The sequence below is a fragment of the Bidens hawaiensis genome, unplaced genomic scaffold (assembly GCF_021521415.1).
Source record: "Bidens hawaiensis isolate Kalapana, Puna unplaced genomic scaffold, B.hawaiensis_p1.1 tig00000780_1, whole genome shotgun sequence".
NCBI classification, from domain to species: domain Eukaryota; kingdom Viridiplantae; phylum Streptophyta; class Magnoliopsida; order Asterales; family Asteraceae; genus Bidens; species Bidens hawaiensis.
In genome coordinates, this window is record NW_027491045.1 from 4,097,543 (window position 1) to 4,118,882 (window position 21,340).

General features: G+C 42.2%; 2 protein-coding genes and 1 pseudogene across 4 annotated transcripts in view; 2 read left to right on the forward strand and 1 right to left on the reverse strand.

The window, feature by feature from the left end:
* The window catches only part of LOC143538731 (uncharacterized), a 173,681-nt gene extending 165,321 nt beyond the window's left edge, over nucleotides 1-8,360 (reverse strand). Inside the window, exon 1 of the mRNA XM_077032217.1 lies at nucleotides 8,350-8,360. The gene's annotated coding sequence lies outside the window, so the exon portion shown is untranslated. The remainder of the gene's footprint in view (nucleotides 1-8,349) is intronic.
* On the forward strand, nucleotides 2,212-5,211 carry LOC143538679 (receptor-like protein kinase ANXUR2). The gene is made up of 6 exons (XM_077032183.1): nucleotides 2,212-3,259; nucleotides 3,575-3,759; nucleotides 3,831-4,035; nucleotides 4,156-4,393; nucleotides 4,617-4,764; nucleotides 4,863-5,211. The coding sequence occupies exons 1-6, from the start codon at nucleotides 2,230-2,232 to the stop codon at nucleotides 5,097-5,099; spliced, it is 2,043 nt and encodes a 680-aa protein (XP_076888298.1). The 5' UTR covers nucleotides 2,212-2,229; the 3' UTR covers nucleotides 5,100-5,211.
* Nucleotides 6,059-21,340, forward strand: part of LOC143538716 (receptor-like protein kinase FERONIA pseudogene) — a 95,036-nt pseudogene continuing 79,754 nt past the window's right edge. Inside the window, exons 1-6 of one of the 2 annotated variants that reach the window (XR_013136304.1) lie at nucleotides 6,059-7,136; nucleotides 7,223-7,338; nucleotides 7,434-7,649; nucleotides 7,816-8,050; nucleotides 8,287-8,419; nucleotides 8,751-9,374. The product of XR_013136304.1 is annotated as a receptor-like protein kinase FERONIA pseudogene, transcript variant X2 (transcript). Of the gene's footprint in view, nucleotides 7,137-7,222; nucleotides 7,339-7,433; nucleotides 7,650-7,815; nucleotides 8,051-8,286; nucleotides 8,420-8,750; nucleotides 9,567-21,340 lie in introns of those variants that run through there. The other variant, XR_013136303.1, reaches the window with a different exon arrangement.

The following is a 21,340-nucleotide window of genomic DNA, read 5'->3' on the forward strand; positions in this document are numbered from 1 at the left end:
GGTCACGGCGGGTCGTCGGGTAGGAGTAAACGAATGAGCCGACTCACCGACTTGTTCTTCAATGGTAGCTCTTCGGACACGGTTACACGGGTAGTACATTCTAGCAATTTAACTTCTGGTTGCGGGTTTTGAGAGTTGTCTAGCTGACCCGAATCTTCATATTTAGCGTCTAACAATTTTAAGGAAACCGCATTGCTATTAGTCTGTTTCCTAATAACCTCAAATTGTTGAGTCTAATAGACTCGAAAAACAATCACCCTGAGCTCAAATTAATCCAATTAAACATCAAGCACAATTCTCACCAGGAAAGCCTAATAGTGCAATGACTACCATAAAATAACCGCGTCAATAGACACGTCCACACAAACTAATGTAATAAGATAGTACTGCCAATATAACACATTTGAGCAAAAACGACAACACTTTCATGCCACGAGTTTATGCCTGGTGGTGGTGAACTGCTACTGCTGTTATGCATCAGCAATTACGGTATTGCCAGTGACAAACCTGCCACTTGACAGAGTATGGTCAATGATTAGCCATAAGATATATTAAGTAATGGACTGACTTTGTATCACTCTTCTGTCTATTATCTGGGGCACAAATCTGACATAAAATCTTCAACTGTGGTGGTATCAAAATCGTCAGCAGTGGTGCTAGTAGTATTTGAATACTCTCTTGTAACCATTGCTTGCATTTTCGACACAGGGAGAGTGAGAGATGAGCTGTCTAGCAGCACGGAAACAACTTCCTCGGCCGATCTGCAGGATCCTCTTGAACACACAACAAACCAATCTCCAAATTTTTTTTGTCATAGAACTTGAATCAACCTCAATTCTGGGATCAATTATATCTGAAAGTGTTCCTTCCAACCAATTTCTCCACCTAAAACAATAAACAATTCATCATGTCTGTAATCATGCAACAAAATATTATTGTTATATAATATTAATTTCATCTTTACTCCTATCTTTTCTTGTTATATTTTATGTTTCAACTTCAGAATATTATGTATATATATTCGTAATATTATAATATATAAAAATGCCAAAAAGATTTTAAGTTTTTATTATGATCATACATATTTTGTTAAATATTTGCTTTATTCAAAATAATGCGTTTTTCTGTAAAGGTCGTTCATGCAAAGTTCGTTGGAAACCTGTGACTTAAATAAATCATTTACAAGTTGAGGGGACATGTTTTGAAAAAGGAAATTCTTCTTTGACCCTCGCGAGCGTCTGTGAATGAATCTTATTCGTTATAAGTTTTGTGCAGTTATACATGGACATGTAGATCAAGATCAAATATGCTGGGTTGTGGAGACTGAAATTGTAGATGATGAAGCACTTAAAAGAAAACGAAAACGTGAAAGTTGGTGGTCGTGTTTGAAAATCGAGAAGAAATCAGTCGACTCAAGAAAGTCAACCAAAGAAAATTAGACGTCGAGCCTCCCGCATCTGATGTTTCTTAAATTTGTTGTTGCCGATCCTTCCAGGAAAATAAGATTGAAATTCAAGTTTACAAGAATGGAAAATAAAGAATTGTCCAATATCTAATCTCGTTCAAGCCTTTGGATCAAGACAAGCACTAGCTTTCAAGAAATAAAGACGAAACAAGAAATTGACGAATGTTCCTAGACATACTAAATCCTAGAGGGAGATTGTAGGGCTAATATTCTATATTATTATTATGATTGTGTATGTCTTTCTATTTGTTTATAGTCAGTGTATTACGTAGTCAGTACACTTATTTTCTACGGACGAAATGTAAAAGTTGGAGAAATGAGGACCCTATAAAAGGGTTACTTTACCCTTTTCTCCGTAACACCTCAAGGAAATAAAAGAAACTTTCTCTCACCAAATACTTAATCTTTCTCTCTTTTGTTTGAAACTAAGATATGAGATTCAAGTGTTGTTAGTGATTTTCGCTAACTAACAACATGGATTGATCCGAGTAAAGTTGTGAGATCCATCTAGAGGACCTACACCAGTCAATTTCGAACCCAAAGATCTTAAAAATATCTCAACTTAATATCATAGAAACCGTGTTTCCAACCATCAATTTGGTCCCTCTGATGTAGACAATTATTTATTCCTTTAGTTGACTTGAATGAATGTCTTTAGTTGACTTGGATGAATTCAATACATAATTTCATATCTATAAATTTAGTTACATATTTGGGGATATTTACTATCCTCCTGCTTCATATCTATATCTATATCTATTACTATGTTTCATCCTACCAGCCAGTCATCCTCAGAGTCGCCACAAATATGCCGCCAATTTACGTTATCTGAGATTCAGCTGGCAACCAGAAACTTTGATGAGTTATTAGTCATAGGCCGCGGGGGTTTTGGCAAGGTTTACAAAGGAACCATCTATGGGGCAAATCTTTTTGCAGTTGCCATAAAGCGGCTGGATTCGACTTCTAATCAAGGAGCATCAGAATTTTGGGCTGAAGTTAAGATGCTTTCTAGGTTAAGGCACTGTCACTTGATGTCTTTGATAGGTTATTGTAATGATGAGCAGGAAATGATCCTTGTTTATGAGTATATGCCCCATGGAACCCTTGAAGATCATCTCCACAAAAGCCGAACATCTATCCCTTGGGTACAAGGACTAAAAATATGCATAGGGGCTGCGCGTGGGTTAGATTATCTCCACACAGGGACAAATATTACACGTGGAGTTATCCATCGGGACATGAAATGTTCTAATATCTTGTTACATGACAGCTGGGAAGCTAAGATTTCTGACTTTGGATTGTCTAAAGTGTGTCCAACAAACCAACCATCTACTCATGTCAGTACTTTTGTGAAAGGCACGTTTGGATATCTAGATCCTGATTACTTTGCGTCTGGGAAACTTACCAGAAAATCCGATGTGTATGCCTTTGGGGTGGTACTTTTTGAGGTCTTGTGTAGGAAACGAGCAGTAGATACAAGTATTGATGAGGAGGAATGGGGTTTAGCTAGATGGGCTCAGGACTCCATTAAAGAAGGCAGGCTAAAGCAAATCGTTGATACTGATATAAGGGAAGCGATATCCACTAAATGTTTGAAAGATTTTTCTAGGCTAGCAGTTAGATGTTTACATAGTCATCCAAAGCAACGACCTACGATGGCGGAGATTATGGCGAGTCTTGAGTCTGTATTATGTTTACAGGAGAAAGCCAACAGAACATTATATGGTGGGGGCATGACAATATTTGGTAGAAGGGTACCGATGTTTGTTTTACCATCCAATGGTAAAAACTCAGGTATCATTTTCTCTTCCACACTTCTTTGTTTAGTTGTATCAATAAGATATGCCTTCATGGGATCTTAGGTAGCAGGTTGCTTGTATTAATTTCTTTATTTAGGTTTGTATTGTATTAGAAACTGAGGATTTACCTCACAAGTGATATATTTAGATAGTTTGAGATCTGATTACCAATACGCCATACACCAGCAGAGTAGCAGTCTAAAATTGGTATTTAGTTACAGGTCTCTTTGATATGTTACCATTATTCTACTACTCTATCATATTGGTACCTAACAGCTTATTTTTATTATTATTATTTTTGCACATGCAGTAGAACATGTAATAGAACATGAAGTAGAAAGTAGCAGTTCGAATTCCTTGAAGTTATTTTCAGATATTGTTGGAGATGAAAGCAGAATGCCATACGAGTTTGATTATGATACCATTTGTGTTGCAACTGATAACTTTTCTGATGCAAATATAATTCCGCAATCGACATTTGCTTCCATGTATAAGGTATCCATAAGCACACATCAAATTACCGATTGCAAATGCAGCAACAACTTTAACTTAATTGCTATTTTCAGGGGATGTTAGAAAATGGACAAAGAATAGGAATTGCACAACCTTATGTTAGTTCTAAATACCAAAGATTTGAAGATTTATTGTCACTACTGGTACGACTTCAACATGAAAATTTGCTCAAGTTGCTTGGATATTACATTAAAGAAGCAACACCATTCTTTGTGTTTGAGCTTGCAGCAAATGGTAACTTGGATCGTTTGATATATGGTATGACATTTCGTTTTAAAATGTACACATCATGAAATTTATATCATGCCATTTTTCAAAATCATATTAAATTCAACGGGGATAACTTATAGAAACATGTATTTCGTGATTCTGTTGTAGATCCTAATGGTATTGTTTTGGGGTGGAATGAGCGATACAAAATAATACTAGGTGTTGCAAGGGCACTTCTTTACCTTCATCACAAGAATGCACCCATTCGGATCATACATGGTGATGTCAGACCTGAAAACATTCTTCTGGATGTAAGCTTAGAGCCCAAGCTTTCAGATTTTGGATTTGCAGGATGCTTAATTGATGAGACCGAGTGTGTTGATACGGATGTGGTTCATTGGACCTTGTAAGTACATGCTGAGAAACTATGACAGTTTTTTTCATGTTTCTTTGTTTTTTTAAATCTATATATGGTTTATTCTGGACAACATATTGGTGTAGTAATTAAACAATTTTTCTTTCAGTTTTAGGTTTTTAAGGTTTCATCATATTGTAGCAAAGTTGCATCTGACATGTTTGTTTCTGTTATTGAATATTGATACCTGCATATGTGATATGTGATGTGGCAGGGAACACACAGCACGAGATCATAAGTTGCATGGCCGTCTGTCAACTAAGTCTGATGTCTTTAGTTTTGGCATGTTGATTTTAAAAATTATAAGTGGATGTAGGACATACAATGAAATTCCTGCAGCTAAGGAGAAATTTCTCGAATATGTAAGTGTGATTATGGATGATTGTAAATGATGGTGACAGTTTTAACTCATTTACTTATCAGTTTGTCAATTTGAGTTGTGTTTGTTGATTTGTGTTAGGCTTGGGTGAATTGGTGGAAAGGAACATCTTCGGTTACTGTTGATCCTGGAATTGATGCGGATTCCGTAAGAAGATTCATCCACATTGGGTTGTTATGTGCTCAACCAAATGCAAATGACAGACCAACAATGGAGGAGGTCAATGACATGCTGCTTACCAGTTCGTTTCTTACCCTCCCTATTCCTAAAAGTCTATGTTGTAAATATTGTGTAGTCAACCCAAAATCAAGAAATTGAACAAGCAAACAAACGTTGTAATCTTGTATGCGATTGTAGATGAAGAAATTGTAACCTGGATCATTCTCTGAATCGTGTAATCAGTATAAGATAAACTTATTTGTAGGTTACACACAATAATTTATCATAAGACAGAGTTCTCTGAACATGGAATTGAATTGTTTATTGTTCTGTATATTGATGAAGAACCAAAGAGAACCCTTGTAATCGTTTTTCTCTTCTGTTTGTGATCGATCGAGATCACACGCCAACAAACCAGGGAAAAAACACCCGCCACCGTCAATTGCTACCGAAATGGGAATGAGTTACATTTTCCGGCTGTCAACTAGAATTCTCTATAGTCAATACTCGCCACCGTCAATTTTGACAACTTATGTTACACGAAAATGAGTTAACTACGAATAGTCTAAATTTTAGATGATATGCCAGCAAGAAAAAAAATTGGGCTTAAGTAAAAATATTTGTTTATTGCATGTCTTTAAACAATTAAATACATATTTTTCTAAAAAAATTATATAAAAATATTTTATAAAAATATTTCGGGCCGAGAGCGGTCGCCCTCCCCACTCCCCTCAAAGCTGGCAATGGATGATACCTATGGGTTACTCGAAACATACATTCACGTCGACTTGAATCAGACAGGTTATTTTTTTAAAAATTTCTTTCGCCCTTAGTAATACATAGTTTCATCTAGTAATTCAATCAATTTTAGTTTTTATATATTTTCTTAGATAATAAAATAACATAAAATTAAAAATAGTAATGTAACTGAAAAAATAACCGCTGGAAAATGTATAGCTACCCTCTCCTGCGGGCAACTAATCAATGCAGGACGAGCTAGAGGTCCATGTGACGTAGACAACATTGATTGCTCTCTTTAGGAGAAAAAAAGATCTAAAGTCAACTTTAGTTGACTTAGATGAATTTAGTACATTATCGATAGGATATCTGGTTTACATATTATCCTCCTGATTCATATCTATTACTATGTTTGTTCCTACCAGTCACGAGGATGAATCCTCATTATCATCCTCAGAGTCATCACAACTGTGCCGACGGTTTAAGTTTTCTGAGATTCAACTAGCAACCGAAAACCTTGATGAGTCGTTGGTCATAGGCCGTGGGGGGTTTGGCAAGGTTTACAAAGGAAACATCACTAATGGCCCGAATCTTTTGCCTGCCGCCATAAAGAGGCTTGATTCGACCTCTAATCAAGGAGCATCGGAATTTTGGGCTGAAGTGAGCATGCTTTCTAAGCTTAGGCATTGTCACTTGGTGTCTTTGATTGGTTATTGCAACGATAGGCAAGAAATGATCCTTGTTTATGAATACATGTCACATGGAACCCTTGAAGACCATCTCCACAGACGTCACACCCTTCTATCTTGGGTTCAAAGACTCACAATATGCATAGGGGTTGCTCGTGGGTTAGATTATCTTCACACGGGTACGGGTATTAAGCATGGAGTTGTACATCGTGATGTTAAAAGTTCCAATATATTGTTACATGACAGTTGGGAAGCTAAGATATCAGATTTTGGTTTGTCCAAAATATGTCCAAAAAACCAGCCGACCACGTACATCAACACTGGCGTAAAAGGCACATTTGGGTATCTTGATCCTGATTACTTTTACACGGGTAAGCTGACCCGAAAATCTGATGTATATGCTTTTGGGGTGGTATTGTTTGAAGTCTTGTGTGAGAGACGGGGAGTAGATACAAGTATTGATGAAGAGCAATGGGCTCTAGCAATATGGGCTCAAGACTCCATTAAAGAAGGTAAGCTAAAGCAAATTGTTGATACTAAAATAAAGGGGTCGATATCTCCAAAATGTTTAAAGGATTTTGCACAGCTTGCAAATCGGTGTTTGCATAAGCATCCAAACAGAGGCCTACAATGGCTGAGGTTGTGGCCGGTCTTGAGTCTATTTTGGCCTTACAAGGGAAAGGCAACAGTACATTGCAGCCCACCAGCATGCAAGTTTTTGCTAAAAAGGCGCTGACGGTTATATTTCCATCCAATGACGAGAACTCAGGTAAATGTTGAAGAAATGCAATATTGTTTATTTGTGATAAATAACTCAGGTATATAACAACTTGTTATTTGTTGAACTTGTTATAGGATGTGAAAACCCAACGTTACATTGGTTTCATTTCGATACTATTAATGTTGCAACTGGAAACTTCTCTAAAGCTAATAGAATTCCACATCTGAAAACAAATTTTTCCTTGTATAAGGTAAACGTAATCATCCATCTTATTACATGTTTAATTTCATGTTGGCAGTCATTTCTGTAATTTGCAAGAAATTCGAACTTTGTTTTTTTTTTCAGGGAAAGTTACAAAATGGACAAGGTATAGCGCGGTTTCTAGAATTTATTTTAGTGCTAGATATGAATGTTTAATGAACGAAGCATCGTTACTGGTAAAGCTTGAACATGAGAATTTGGCTAAGTTGATTGGATATTGCATTGAAAGAACCACAAGCTCCAGACTGTTTCTTGTCTATGACTGTAGATTGCACGCAACCTTTGACCGCCTGATGTTCGGTATGAATTTCATTTTGAAATCTAACTCAAGTTTAAGATCATCAAAAAGCAACAATTGTTGTTAGCCTTTTTCAATATAAAATTTATACTACCATTCTAAATTTTTTAATATATGTTAGTTTTGGTTAATTAATCCGTGACAGTTGGCATAACATCTGTGTTTCAGATCCAGTGTGTAGTCTATTGAACTGGGATAAACGGTACAAAATAATACTAGGTGTTGCGAAGGCACTTCTTTACCTTCACAGGGATGCTCCCATACCGATCATACATGGTGATGTAAAACCCGGGAATATTCTTTTAGATGGAAATTTAAAGCCCACATTGTCAGGATTTTTGAATACAAGATAGTTAGACATCAACGTGACAGAGTATTTTCTGTCTACGAGTTTTGCGCTCAAGTTAGTAATGAAGAACCAGCATTTTAGTACCATGTTTATTTGTTGGTCTTAAAAAAAATTCTTCTTGCTGAATCAATTGCATCCAACAATATATACATCTCCATAATTTTTGGCTCTCTCAAAAATGAAAAGGAAAAAAAAAACTTTATAACTATTAAAGTTCTTCTGTAGCAGCTAGAAGGGAAGTTTAACTCCATAATACAAGTTTTGCTAATACCTGCACATGCATTTGACAGGCGTTACATGGCACCGGAGTATATGTGTTATGCAAACGTGTCAACCAAGGTAGATGTGTATAGTCTTGGTGTGCTGATTTTGGAAACTATAACTGGACATAGAATGCCCAATGGTGTGTTTCCCCTTGAATATGTAAGTATGATTATGGATCATCAAGGCTCGTGCTTTGGTAACCTGTATTCCAAATATATGATCGATCGACATGGATTTTAAACTCAATATATAACCAACTTCTTTTTAACTAATAGCATATACCTTTTGTGACTCGTTAATTTTGACTTGTGTTTAGAGAAATCATATGGTCATAAAGTGAAAATTGAATTAATAATTTGCTTAACTTGAAAATTGTTTGGATGTTTCTATGATATTAAGGAATCTTTTATCATTAAAAAAAAACTTGGAAACAGAAAGTGAATGGTGAATATAGCTGTTTTAATCTAATAGACATGATAAATTGTTGTAGGTCGAGAGAAATCGGTTGGATGGTACAATTTCAAGTATAATTGATCCCAGACTTGATGCGGATTCAAGTGTTATGATAAGATTTTTGGAGATTGGGTTGTTGTGTGTTCATCACGATGCAGAGGATAGACCGACAATGGAGGAAGTTGTTTCCATGCTGCTTGATTGCTCGTCTCTCACTATCACTGACTCAAAAATGCAAGAAATGATTACAAGTGAATGCTCAAATAGTACTAGCACCCCTGCTGACAACTACTATTACGATACCGTTGCAGCTGAAGATTTAACGTCAGAACTATTCCCAAGATAGTGCATTTCTTATATATTTCATCAGACAAAAATGTATCTTACTTGTATCCCAATTACTATTGTACATCACACTACCAAACTCCCTATAATGTAGGGTTGCTCATCGGGTGTTTAGATGCCACATAGATCAACCGGATTCTAATCAGCAAATTGTTTACCCTGTAAAAGTTTCCTAAAATATAGGTTCTGCTAAGTGCAAGGAACCAAAAGTTGCCAAAAACAGACAGTAAAAGTTGGAAACTTCTTCGATCTTGTAAATTACGTAGATCAGTGCTCCAAATAACACTAAATTTCCAACACAAACAATAATAAAAAGGTACAACCTTTTTCATAAGCCTCTTCTTTATATTGGAGTTCTAGCTCCAGCGCGATTTGGGAATAGGGAGTCGATGCAAGGAACTGCCAAGCAGCATACTATTGACCTCCTCCATTGTTGGTCTGTCAATTGCATTTGGTTGAACACATAGAAACCCAATGTGAATGAATCTTCTTATGGAGCTTGAATCTTCATCAACTAGTTTTATACCCGTCCGGTGGACGGGTTGTTTAACGCATAATGCCATAACTATCTTTGTATTTTGAAAAGGTTAAAAAAACATTATTTGTTTATCAACTTCAAATTTTTCTCCAATGATTTGATTACACTTAATGATTACTTAATCTTCTCTTTATGTCACCAAAGTACTCTGTTTCTTCAGGATTGTTGTCTTCTCCAATGATCAGATTTCACTTGATGATTGAAATCTAAAGTCAAGCCCATCACCTCTACATGAAACTAAAGAATTTATCCATTAATGGGTTAAACTTGAACATATTATAAAAATCATTTTTTGACCAAGTAAACAAAATTGAACTGGTAATGAGACAAAAAACTTGTTAACGGGTTAAGTTTGACCAGATCATAAAGACCACTTTTAATAAATCAAAAAATGACCATAATATCGGGTTAAATTTGACGCGATAAAAAATAGAAAAAAAAACATTTTTTTTACCCGTTAATGCATACAATTAGGTGAATGATTAGTTGGTTGCTAACCTGAACTGATTTGAGGGTGGTAAAGCTGAATTAATAGATTTCGGTGGAGCATAATTAAACAATGATAGCCACTAGTCTCAGCATACTCGTGTAACGGACATCCTGCAGCTTCACTTACACGTACATTATCAAACAATTGAATACCGTAAACACTTTTAATCAGAACACATTATATGATCTAAAAAAGTTTTGCAAATGGTGTCGAAATCCATTGATTTAATCAGCTTCTAACACCATAATTATGAAATAAATCTATAAGAATATAAATCTATTTGACTATTTTGATGAAAAACAACAAATTACTCAACACTATGATACTTTATAGATCAATGCAAGTAGTTTAAGTCAAAATGTCAAATCATCATAACAACGTATAAGTTCAGAGGCATGTTTTCAAGCATGAGGTGCCAAAATCATTTAAATGAGTAAAACACATGTATAATGGAACCATAGCCATGCAAACAATCAACTGCAATTTCTTTTTATCAAAGAAAAACCTCAGATAATCTGCCACAAGCAAATAACCATAATTAGCACATCCAAAATAAACAATTAAAGTAAGCTAACACACAACAAACACTAATTTCAAACCCTAGCTTAATCACATTTGATCTTAAATGTACTGGAAGGAGATTTTACCTGAATCTCTGAATCTTGCTGTTCTGTCCATTAAGGAGAAATCTGCAAAATAAAAAATAATAATAAAAATTCAAATAGAGGTTAAGAACACAAAGATTTGGTCAAACTGATTAATATATTTTTATGAAAATAAGTGTGTGTTATTAACCTTATCTTCGAGTCCATCCATATATTCAACTCTTCAACTACAAAAACCATATTGAAGAGGTAGGTCCCAGCAGAGCCCAGTTGGACCCGCAAGACTCACCTTGAAGAGGGACGTCTACGCAAGGACCAACTGCTTCCGCAGGACCCACCATGCTCAGAGATGAAGACCTTACGCGCAGTACGCCAGCTGTTCCCGCAGGGAAAGCCTCCCAATGGTGAAGTACCCCGCTTGTTCCCGCAGCTGCGGATACAAGCCATCAGGGAAGGCTACCCGCACTAATAGCAAGGCTACACGCACAAGGCACTAACTCTTGATACTTCAGTAATGTCACCTGAAGGAATGAGCAAGGCGGGAATACTCCCGCCCAAATGAGTCAGTCCATATGCTTCTGGAAGATCTTTTGTACTATACCTGCCAAGGTATGGGCAAAATAGACGATCTGACCAAAACAGCCCATGAACCAATCACAGGGTGACAGCTCACCGACAACAGTACGAGGAGGAGCACCCTCTAGTACTGTTTGTCACTATTAGCCGCTGCCTACTCACCAACCCTCACTGTGGGACGTGCGTAGCCTACAGTTGGTGGAACAGTGCATAGCCGGCAGTAAAGGAACAGTATACAGCCGGCCTTGTCACTATCGGCCGCAGCCTATCCACCAACCAGCATGGCTTGTGCGTAGCCCACTGTTGGTAGAACAGGAATACTATTCAGCCGGCTGTACCTTCTTGGAAACCTACCTTCGGCTATAAATACTCCAACACCTTGGAATGGTAAAGACATTATCGGATATCTCATTATCTTATCTTCTCTAGCAATCTCTTAATATACACTTATATTCAGAGCAATCTAGTCTGATTCTCACGCCGGAGGGTGGTCACAAGGAGGAACCCCCCCCCTTCTCAGTGACGAGCTTACGGTGTTTGTTTTGCAGGTCACCTGAAGAACAACTTTCTTTGCTGGACCTCATCCTCGTGGGAAACATCTATTTAACCCCCAGATTATCCGTAATCTGCCCGGGGTCGATTAGTGTTTCTTCATTGGCGCCATCCGTGAATAAAAGCTAGAACTAATTCTTAGTTTTTTCAAAATTTATGAAGAAATGGTTAACGTTACTCCGGTCCCAAAGCCAGTAAGTGACCAAGAAACCCCGGTAACCACAACCCCAGCAATTGGGGGGAACACCGGCGGTTATACAAATTTTACGAACACTACCCCGGTTACCCAAGCCGGGGCAAGTGCAGTAAACAATATTTCACTGGGGTTCACTGATGCCCAGTTGGAGAAACGGACGAGGGTCCCTCGCCAAACACTCGATCAAGTTAAGGCGTGGGCCGAAGCACGTCAGAAAGAGTTCCAAGCTGAGTTGGATGAACGCTTGCGTTCTCTTCAACAGGCTGACGAATTCGGCAGTACTCGCCAACATCTCAACATGAACAGTGAGTGCGAGTACTCGGACGATGAGCGGGAAGAATCCGATACCGACGCAAACCCTCGCCATAAGGCAAAAGGGAAGCGTAAGGAAACGGACTTCCAACCGACAAGGAATTTTGGAGAAACCTTTAAACCAACGAACGCGGGGAGAAACCCATGTGACTTCTCCAAAACCTTTAGACCAACTGCTGCAAATGCATGAAAGTCCAAGTTTGCAAGGGACATTGCGGAAGCAATCGCCCCGAGAAGTGCCAAACAAATGTCCAACATCGGCACTTATGATGGTCTATCCGACCCAGACGACCACTTGAACAGATTCATTGCGGGGGCAACCGTCAGTAACTGGACGGAACCCACGTGGTGTTATATGTTCCAGATGACACTGGTTGGAGCGGCCAGGGCATGGTTCGATCGTTTACCGGTCCACCACATCTATGATTGGGCGGACTTTCAGAACAAGTTCAGCCAACAGAGGAAATATACTGAAGAACAGTGGACGATCCTCAACTGCGTTAGAGAGGAGGATGAATCTTTACTAGACTTCATCACTCGCTTCAACTCCAAAAAGCTGAGTCTGGGCAACATAAGTGAAGATCTTGTTCGCGCCGCTTTCATCCAGGGCGCCGAATACCCAGAGCTTATCCGCACGTTGACGGGTAAGGACGGCATGCCATCCACATGGGATGCCATCATGACGGCGGCCAAGCGCTTTGCCGAGACAGAGAAGCAACTGGGTAGGGATCTTCCCCAGAGTACACACCTCTACACGCAGAGGACCAGAGAAAACAAAGTTCGGATCGCCCGGCCGAACAAAAAAAGGAAGCTAGGTATTTGGCAGTCAAGGGTAAACTTTGACACCTCATCCAGCTCTCGCCCTCTTGTTGGCGGAAGGGATAACACACACCCTTCAAGCCGAAAACACCGGTGGACGCCACTCACCAAAAGCGCCACGGAGATATTTGCCACCGAAAAACTACCATGGCCAAAAGCTCCAATGATCCGGCAGCGACTTAATGCGGATCAAAGCAAATCCTGTGACTTCCACGGGACAAAGGGTCATAGTACGGAGGAGTGTACATCCTTGAAGGATATTGTTGAAACATTCGTCAAGGATGGAAGACTTGCACACCTTGTGGCATCAATCAAGAAGGGAGGAAGGAATGATAACCGGTACAGAGGCAACGGACGAAAGCCCGTTGACATCAGCATCAACATGGTTCATGGCAACATCAGAGGAAGAAAAAGGCGAGCGACAGAACCATGCGCGTGGAAGGAAGCTGAGGTGCGCTTCCCGCGAGTGCCAGGAGGACCCAGCAAAGAAGGCCCTATCGTCATCAAAAGCCAGCTGGGGCACTACATCACTTCTCGCACTCTTGCTGACAACGGCGCCTCGTCAACGGTGATGTACAGGCAGTTCTTCGACAAGCTAGATGACGAAGACAAGGAACGCCTGGAAACGGTCTACGCCTCGATGGAAGGGTTCGACGGCAGCACAAACACCCCCCGGGTATCCTATCTTTCCCCGTCACTCTTACGGACGGGAATCACTCACGCACAGAAGATGTGGATTTTGTCGTGATGAGGAAGCCACACCACACATACGACATTCTCTTCGGAAGAGACGGGATGGCAAGATTCAACGCCGTGGTATCTTCAGTCCACGGCATGATGGGATGGCCAACAGCTGAGGGTGTAGCGATGATCACCGGCATTCCCCAGAATTTGGTGAGCGATAACGGCACCAACTTTGTTGACAAGAAGCTACAAAAGTGGCTGGAAGAACTTCAAATCACCCACACCTTTACCTCAGTGGTGCACCTGCAGGGTAATGGTGAGGTAGAAAGAGCAAATAAGAGCATCGTCGAAGGCATAAAGAAAAGACTATTGGAACACAGATCCGGCTGGGTGGACGAGCTTCCGCACGTCCTTTGGGCAAACAGAACGTTGAAAAAGGCCAGTACGGGAGAAACCCCGTTCAGTCTCACTTATGGCACTGAAGCCATGGTCCCGGTCGAAATTGGTTTACCCTCACCAAGGGTCTTGATTCAGCCAGAAGACAATGATGCGGAAAGACGGTTAGACCTTATGCTAACCGAGGAACGCAGAGACTTAGCCGCAGTACGTGAAGAGAACTACAAGCGACAAATGCAAAAGTACTACAACACGCGGGTAAAACTCTGCAACTTCAATGTAGGAGACTACATACTGCGTAACAACGAGGCTTCGAACCAACAACGCCCAGGAAAACTGGCCCGGTCTGGGAAGGGCCATACATTATCAAAGAAGTTCTGGGAAAGGGCGCATACCGGCTCGAAAGGCTCGATGGCACTCCCATCCCAAGAACATGGAATGGAGCTCAATTACGCAAATGTTACATGTAGATCAATTCCAAACTTGTAAAGAAAAGGCCTAGAGCCACTCCTAATGGAAATGATTCTCCTTTCACAATGTGTTGATAGCCTTACCTTTATACTTATGAACTTCCCACACTGATGTGCCGGTATTCACCGCATAAATATGGGAAGAAGTAAGTCGTTACGTGTGGAAGGCGGAAAAACCCGCATAAACACATAAAACGGTAAAAATTTCAAAAGAAAAGGAAAACCTTCACGCAGGTCAGTCATAGGTAAACTTTGGTCATCCCACTAAATGAAAGTGCCGGTCCTAACCGCACAAATCATGATAGAGGAAACTGAACTAACCTATTGACAACCGCGCGTCGAACGGTTAACTTATTCAAAATACTTAGAAAATTTCTAACAGAAGGATGAGGAAAACCTCCACGCAGGTCAGATGTAGGCAAAGTTTAGCCATCCTACTAAGTGCAAGTGACGGTCTTACCCGCACAATCACGAACGAGGAAGCAAAACTTCAACCTATTATCTACCACGTTTAAAGGTTAACTTATTCTAAACACTTAGAAAATTTCAAAGGAAAAGATGAGGAAAACTTCCACGCAGGTCAGATATAGGTAAAGTTTAGCCATCATAGTAAGTGCAAGTGACGGTCTTATTCGCACAATCATGAAAGAGGACGCAAAACTTTAACTTATTATCTACCACGTTGAAAAGTTAACTTATCTAAGTACTAAAGAAATTGCTAAGTTAAATCAAAACATGCGTAAAATAAACAAGGCAAGGGATTGGCAAATAATCTTTATTCCATCGAAATCCAAATATTACAAAGATTGCTGGGTACATACCCGCATACAAAAGAAGCTATACAAAAATAAAAATCTACTCTAATGGTGGAAAGGGATCTCCAAGATCAAGCTTCAGGACCACTTCCACTTGGACCCGCACCATCAGTAGAGCGTGGCGGTTCAAGGAAAGCTTTAAGGATAGCTAGCCCATCATCAGCAGCAGCAACTTCGTTCACCTTCTCCGCCACCGGATGCGGGAAGGCGGCATACTGGTTCACTGCTTGGTCATAAACAGCTTCAGTATCCACATCATACAAAGGGAAGTTGGAAGGCGGGATGCCTTTCTCAACGAACCCTAGACCAAGCAGGAAGCCGGCCTTTTCCCATCCTCATGAGAAGCGTTGAGGGCTGCGCTCATGGCATCGTCGTATGATGTGTCCGTGAAGACTCGATGCACAACCTACAAGAAAAAATACAAGTGTCAGAACCGTTCCTATGTACAAAGAAAAGTGTAAAGATATGAAATTACGCATACCTGAGACAACGCTTCTCGAAGAAGCCATTCCTTGGTAACCAGAGCTTCCTGGAGGGCAGCTTGAGCTTGGTTACGGGCGCGTTCGGCTTCACTTTTGTTGAGGTTGGCAAGCAACACTTCTTTAGCCGCAGCCTCTTCAACGCCCTTTAGCTTCCGCTCAGTGTGGTCAAGCACCCCCCTCTGGTCCAAGATCTCTTGGAGCTTCTTGGCGTCTTCCATCGCCAAGGCATCATGAGTCTGTTAGAGCGCCTCTAGTTTGGCTTTAAGTTCCTCATTCTCGAGGCGTAGAGGCTCAGCAACAGCTTCAGCCTTGGTGGCCCTTTCAGTTGCGTTCCGAGCAGTTTCCTTAGCCAGCCGAAGCTGTTCGTTAACAGCTTGGGCAGCCTTGGAACGGGCCTCAAGACGGGCCTGAACTTCAACTTCAAGGGCCTTGAAGGCCTTCTCCTTCTCCGCAGCAACGGCGGAGAGCCTCCTATTCTCCTCCCGGACAGCCCGCGCCTGAGCTACTTCTTGGATACGAGCTGCTTTTAACTTGTCGTTTTCACGACAAAGCAGCTCGACGCGCGGCTGCATCCGGGCCAGGAGAATCCGAAGCTCATTGGTTAGCCTACCCTCCTGGTAGCTAGCCATTGCTTCCCCCAACGCACCACTGGGAGCTGCGTGACGAGCCCACTCCACGCACTCCACAGGCGTGCGAATGGTTGTTCCTCGGCGGATGTTCCATCGTGGAACATACACTTCATTGGAATCCGACACTGCAAAAAACAAAAAGCAGTTAGGAAAAGATGATAAAAAAAAAGGCCAAAAGAACCCTACGCACCTGTAGGGTCGACAACAGGCCGATAGCCGCCAAACCCATCACCTGAACCCAAGGGAAATCCATCCAAGAGGTCAGGCAGATGGGAAGGAGGCAGAGGTTGGCGAGAAGCCCCAAGCATACCTGAAGGATCGGCCGCCGTTGCCGATGACGGAGGAGGCATGGTGAAGGCCGCCGCGGTAGTAGAAACCAACGGAGGTGAACTCACCGTAGGTGAACTCACAACCGTGGTCGCCGCTGCGGAGGAGCCCGCAGAAATAGTCACCGCCGGCTCAGTGAAAGATTCAGTAAATATGGCACTGATAGCCGGCGGAGATGTCGTCACAGTTGGAACAGTTGGCTCATCCGGGTGAGCAACTGAACCAACTGAAGCAGGCGCAGACACCTGGGTCATCGCCTCAGTAGGTTGACCAAACCTACCATCATGGGTCCGGAGGTGCTCCTCCCCGCTCCACCCTGGAATGCGGTAGCATCCACGCCTGCACAAAGAAGATATAAGTATAATGGCGGAAAGATATGAAGTTAAAAAGTAAAGGAAGTTTGTACTTACGGGTTTTCTTGAGCCTAAAAGTGCGAACAGGCGGGGACGAACCCGATGGAGCCGGCCTCTTCACGCCGCTCACCGTCGTTGTCCTGGGCTGCTCGGAGGTGACGGTCGTCTCAGCCTCCGGAGCAGTGGTCTTATCACCACCGGGGTTCCCCGCCACCTCCTCGCTCTCGGTCTCTGAATCAGACCGAGGCACCGGATCGGCAGTGGAGGCAACCTTCGCCTTCCCCTTCCCGCCGGCAGCCTTCTTCTTCCGCACCAACGGAGGACCATCTGCGGATTCCTCATCAGAAGATGACAAGATTAGAGGAATTCCAGCAGATGTTTCAGCATTGAGAGGTCGAGGGTTGAATAACGCCTTACCTGGCCGCGTGGCGCTCAGAATAGGGTGGCCTAGCGGGTAGACCTCCACAAACCGATCCCTCGTTTGCTCCAAGATGGGCAACTCGTTCTCATCGAGAGCACGAGTACCCATCCGAGCGGGACCATCACTCTCCCGCGGCTGCAGGAGAGACTTCAAGTCGTTCCCCTCTGAAATAAAAGAAACAAACAGTTAGAAGTCAAACCTATATAAACAAAGAAGAAAGAGCATACCGTAAGGGACAGAGTTCAAACCGTATTCGAGGACGATGGGAACCTGTGACGCCTCCTTCCACACCCGGCTCATCCCAAGCATCACCATCCCAGACTCCGCAAAGCGGTATACCGGAGTCTGGACCCGGGAGATCTTGGCGAACCACTCCGCCTCCTGGTAGTTGAGGGCGTGAAGGGCGGGGAGTGCTCTCCCATTCTTAAAGGTCATCGCAAGGGGGACGACGTGAGCGGAGATATAAAAAAACTCATGCTTCCACGACCGAAGACTGCGCTCGGTAGCGCAGATCTTCAACCCCTTGATCCGATTGACCAAGGTGTACCACCCCTGGATGCACCTCCAAGAATAGAAGGTCATCAACCGGTCAACATGGGGCTCCACGCCCAGAACAAAGCACACCCACTCAAAGTGGCGGATCTTTGCAATCGCCATCGGGTGTACCTCCGTCAGATGCACCCCGTGCCTCTCCAAGACACGGTATACAAACTTCGTCAAAAGGGAACCTGAGATTCCCATAAACGAAGAATGCAGCGTACACCCCTATCTTGCCCTTGGGGGCATCGTACACCGTCTGGTGTGGCTCCGGAAACTCAGGCTCGAACGGCTCGAGCATGAACTTCCGGACGATGTACTGAAAAAGCTCGGCAGGAAGAGCGCACTGGCACTCGCCAGCAGTGCTCTTGTCGTCCTTATCAGAAGTGGACGACGGATTCTCGACGAACACGTCAGACTCCTCGGCAAAAGAAGACATGTTTGGATGTACAGAAACGATTTCAGAAGAATGCTCGACGGAATAGTGAGTATTCGCCAGAAATCGTTTAGAAGATGAAGAGAAGTGAAAGTGTGGATTGCAAAGGACCCTCTCTCCCTTTATATACTCATCGCAATTAATGCGATGAATTTAATGCGGAAGAGAGAGAAATCGCAGGTGCAATGAAACTATGACATGTGGCAATGAGCAAGCTGGTAACAGCTGTTGAAAGGACGCGTGCCATTAATTTCGCGGCCACGCGCCCGAAAAATCGCGCCCACGCGCATGAAAAAGCGCCTGGAATGACCATATACTGTCACGTCGCCATAACTTCCTGCACGTCCTGACACTGTCAGAAGAAATAGTCGGACGACGTTTCAACAGTTTGGACTGTTCTTATCCTTTCACCAACTCTTCGAATTTCAAAATTTCAAAAAGATTCAAAAGTAAGCGGGAAAATACCCCTTACCTTGGCAACCAAGTAACTATAAGATAGGTGCGAGTACAGTGTTAAGGCAAAACCCTTCACATACTTAGCACCCGCAGGGAATTGACGCCAGGAATACCTTGGAAGTAAAGTAACCGTAAGACGAGTGCGGGTACAGTATCAAGGAAAAACCCTTCACATACCTAGCGCTCCGCAGGGAATTGAAACCAAGAAGGATCTTCTGGGCCATGCTTGCGGAAACGGGAATAACATCCCCGCATAGCGGGAACGTCGAGAACTATATTGTTTGAAACTCCAAGATGGAATTGGTGGTTTTAACATAATTGATCACTATGTTCAAAACTACCAAAACCTCAGAATCCACACAAGTGGGACTCAACGCTCCTGACTTGCGAGGAGGTTACAGACCTACCCGCTTCATACCCAAAGATCAAGCAGAAAAGTCGGGAATTTCTGCGTGGCATTAGGAAAACCGCGGGAAGAATTCCCACGGAAAACCTTAAAACTAAACACCCTTTTCAAAACCCCTTGCTAAAGTCCAAAAGTTCACCTCACTTATTAATAATTCATGAGAAGAACATTGGACTGGGGGACTTGAAGAGGTAGGTCCCAGCAGAGCCCAGTTGGACCCGCAAGACTCACCTTGAAGAGGGACGTCTGCGCAAGGACCAACTGCTTCCGCAGGACCCACCATGCTCAGAGATGAAGACCTTACGCGCAGTACGCCAGCTGTTCCCGCAGGGAAAGCCTCCCAATGGTGAAGTACCCCGCTTGTTCCCGCAGCTGCGGATACAAGCCATCAGGGAAGGCTACCCGCACTAATAGCAAGGCTACACGCACAAGGCACTAACTCTTGATACTTCAGTAATGTCACCTGAAGGAATGAGCAAGGCGGGAATACTCCCGCCCAAATGAGTCAGTCCGTATGCTTCTGGAAGATCTTTTGTACTATACCTGCCAAGGTATGGGCAAAATAGACGATCTGACCAAAACAGCCCATGAACCAATCACAGGGTGACAGCTCACCGACAACAGTACGAGGAGGAGCACCCTCTAGTACTGTTTGTCACTATTAGCCGCTGCCTACTCACCAACCCTCACTGTGGGACGTGCGTAGCCTACAGTTGGTGGAACAGTGCATAGCCGGCAGTAAAGGAACAGTATACAGCCGGCCTTGTCACTATCGGCCGCAGCCTATCCACCAACCAGCATGGCTTGTGCGTAGCCCACTGTTGGTAGAACAGGAATACTATTCAGCCGGCTGTACCTTCTTGGAAACCTACCTTCGGCTATAAATACTCCAACACCTTGGAATGGTAAGGACATTATCGGATATCTCATTATCTTATCTTCTCTAGCAATCTCTTAATATACACTTATATTCAGAGCAATCTAGTCTGATTTTCACGCCGGAGGGTGGTCACAAGGAGGAACCCCCCCCTTCTCAGTGACGAGCTTACGGTGTTTGTTTTGCAGGTCACCTGAAGAACAACTTTCTTTGCTGGACCTCATCCTCGTGGGAAACATCTATTTAACCCCCAGATTATCCGTAATCTGCCCGGGGTCGATTAGTGGATCTTCACATATTCACACATCAACATCCTGAAGATCAACAATTAAATTTCATCAATCATAAACCCATGATCAGATTTCATGAAAGATCACAAGTAAAAAAAGAACTCACTATCATCACTAACTAACATTCGTGTTAAGCTCTCAGCCATGTTTGTACGGGATGATGACTGATAAGTCATGCACCGAATTACTGCCTCGCCTATAAACATTAAGATAAAAATACAAACTCATTTGATAGCTGTCAAAACTATTGTACATTGTGAGGTTAGAAAAAAAATTATTGATCGTGCGAAAGAAGTCAACTTTGTGATAAGAAAAAATTTAATACCTTTGTATGATGTTTACAACTCTGGCACCCCGTTTATGTAGAAAATTAAGAAGTTGCGGATGGTTTCTTTCCACCTGTTTGAGTAACAACATTGAATTAACAATTGGAATCAATATATCCTAATTAACACACAATCCCTTACTTACCGAGTATCTATCGAGAATCGAGTTATACTTTCCATAGGTTTGAATCGAACCAACATATGTTATTCAAATTCAGTTCCGAGGCGTAAATATTTCCTGCTCCAGATGATGGGCTAAACTTATACTAATAAACACCTCATCTGCAAC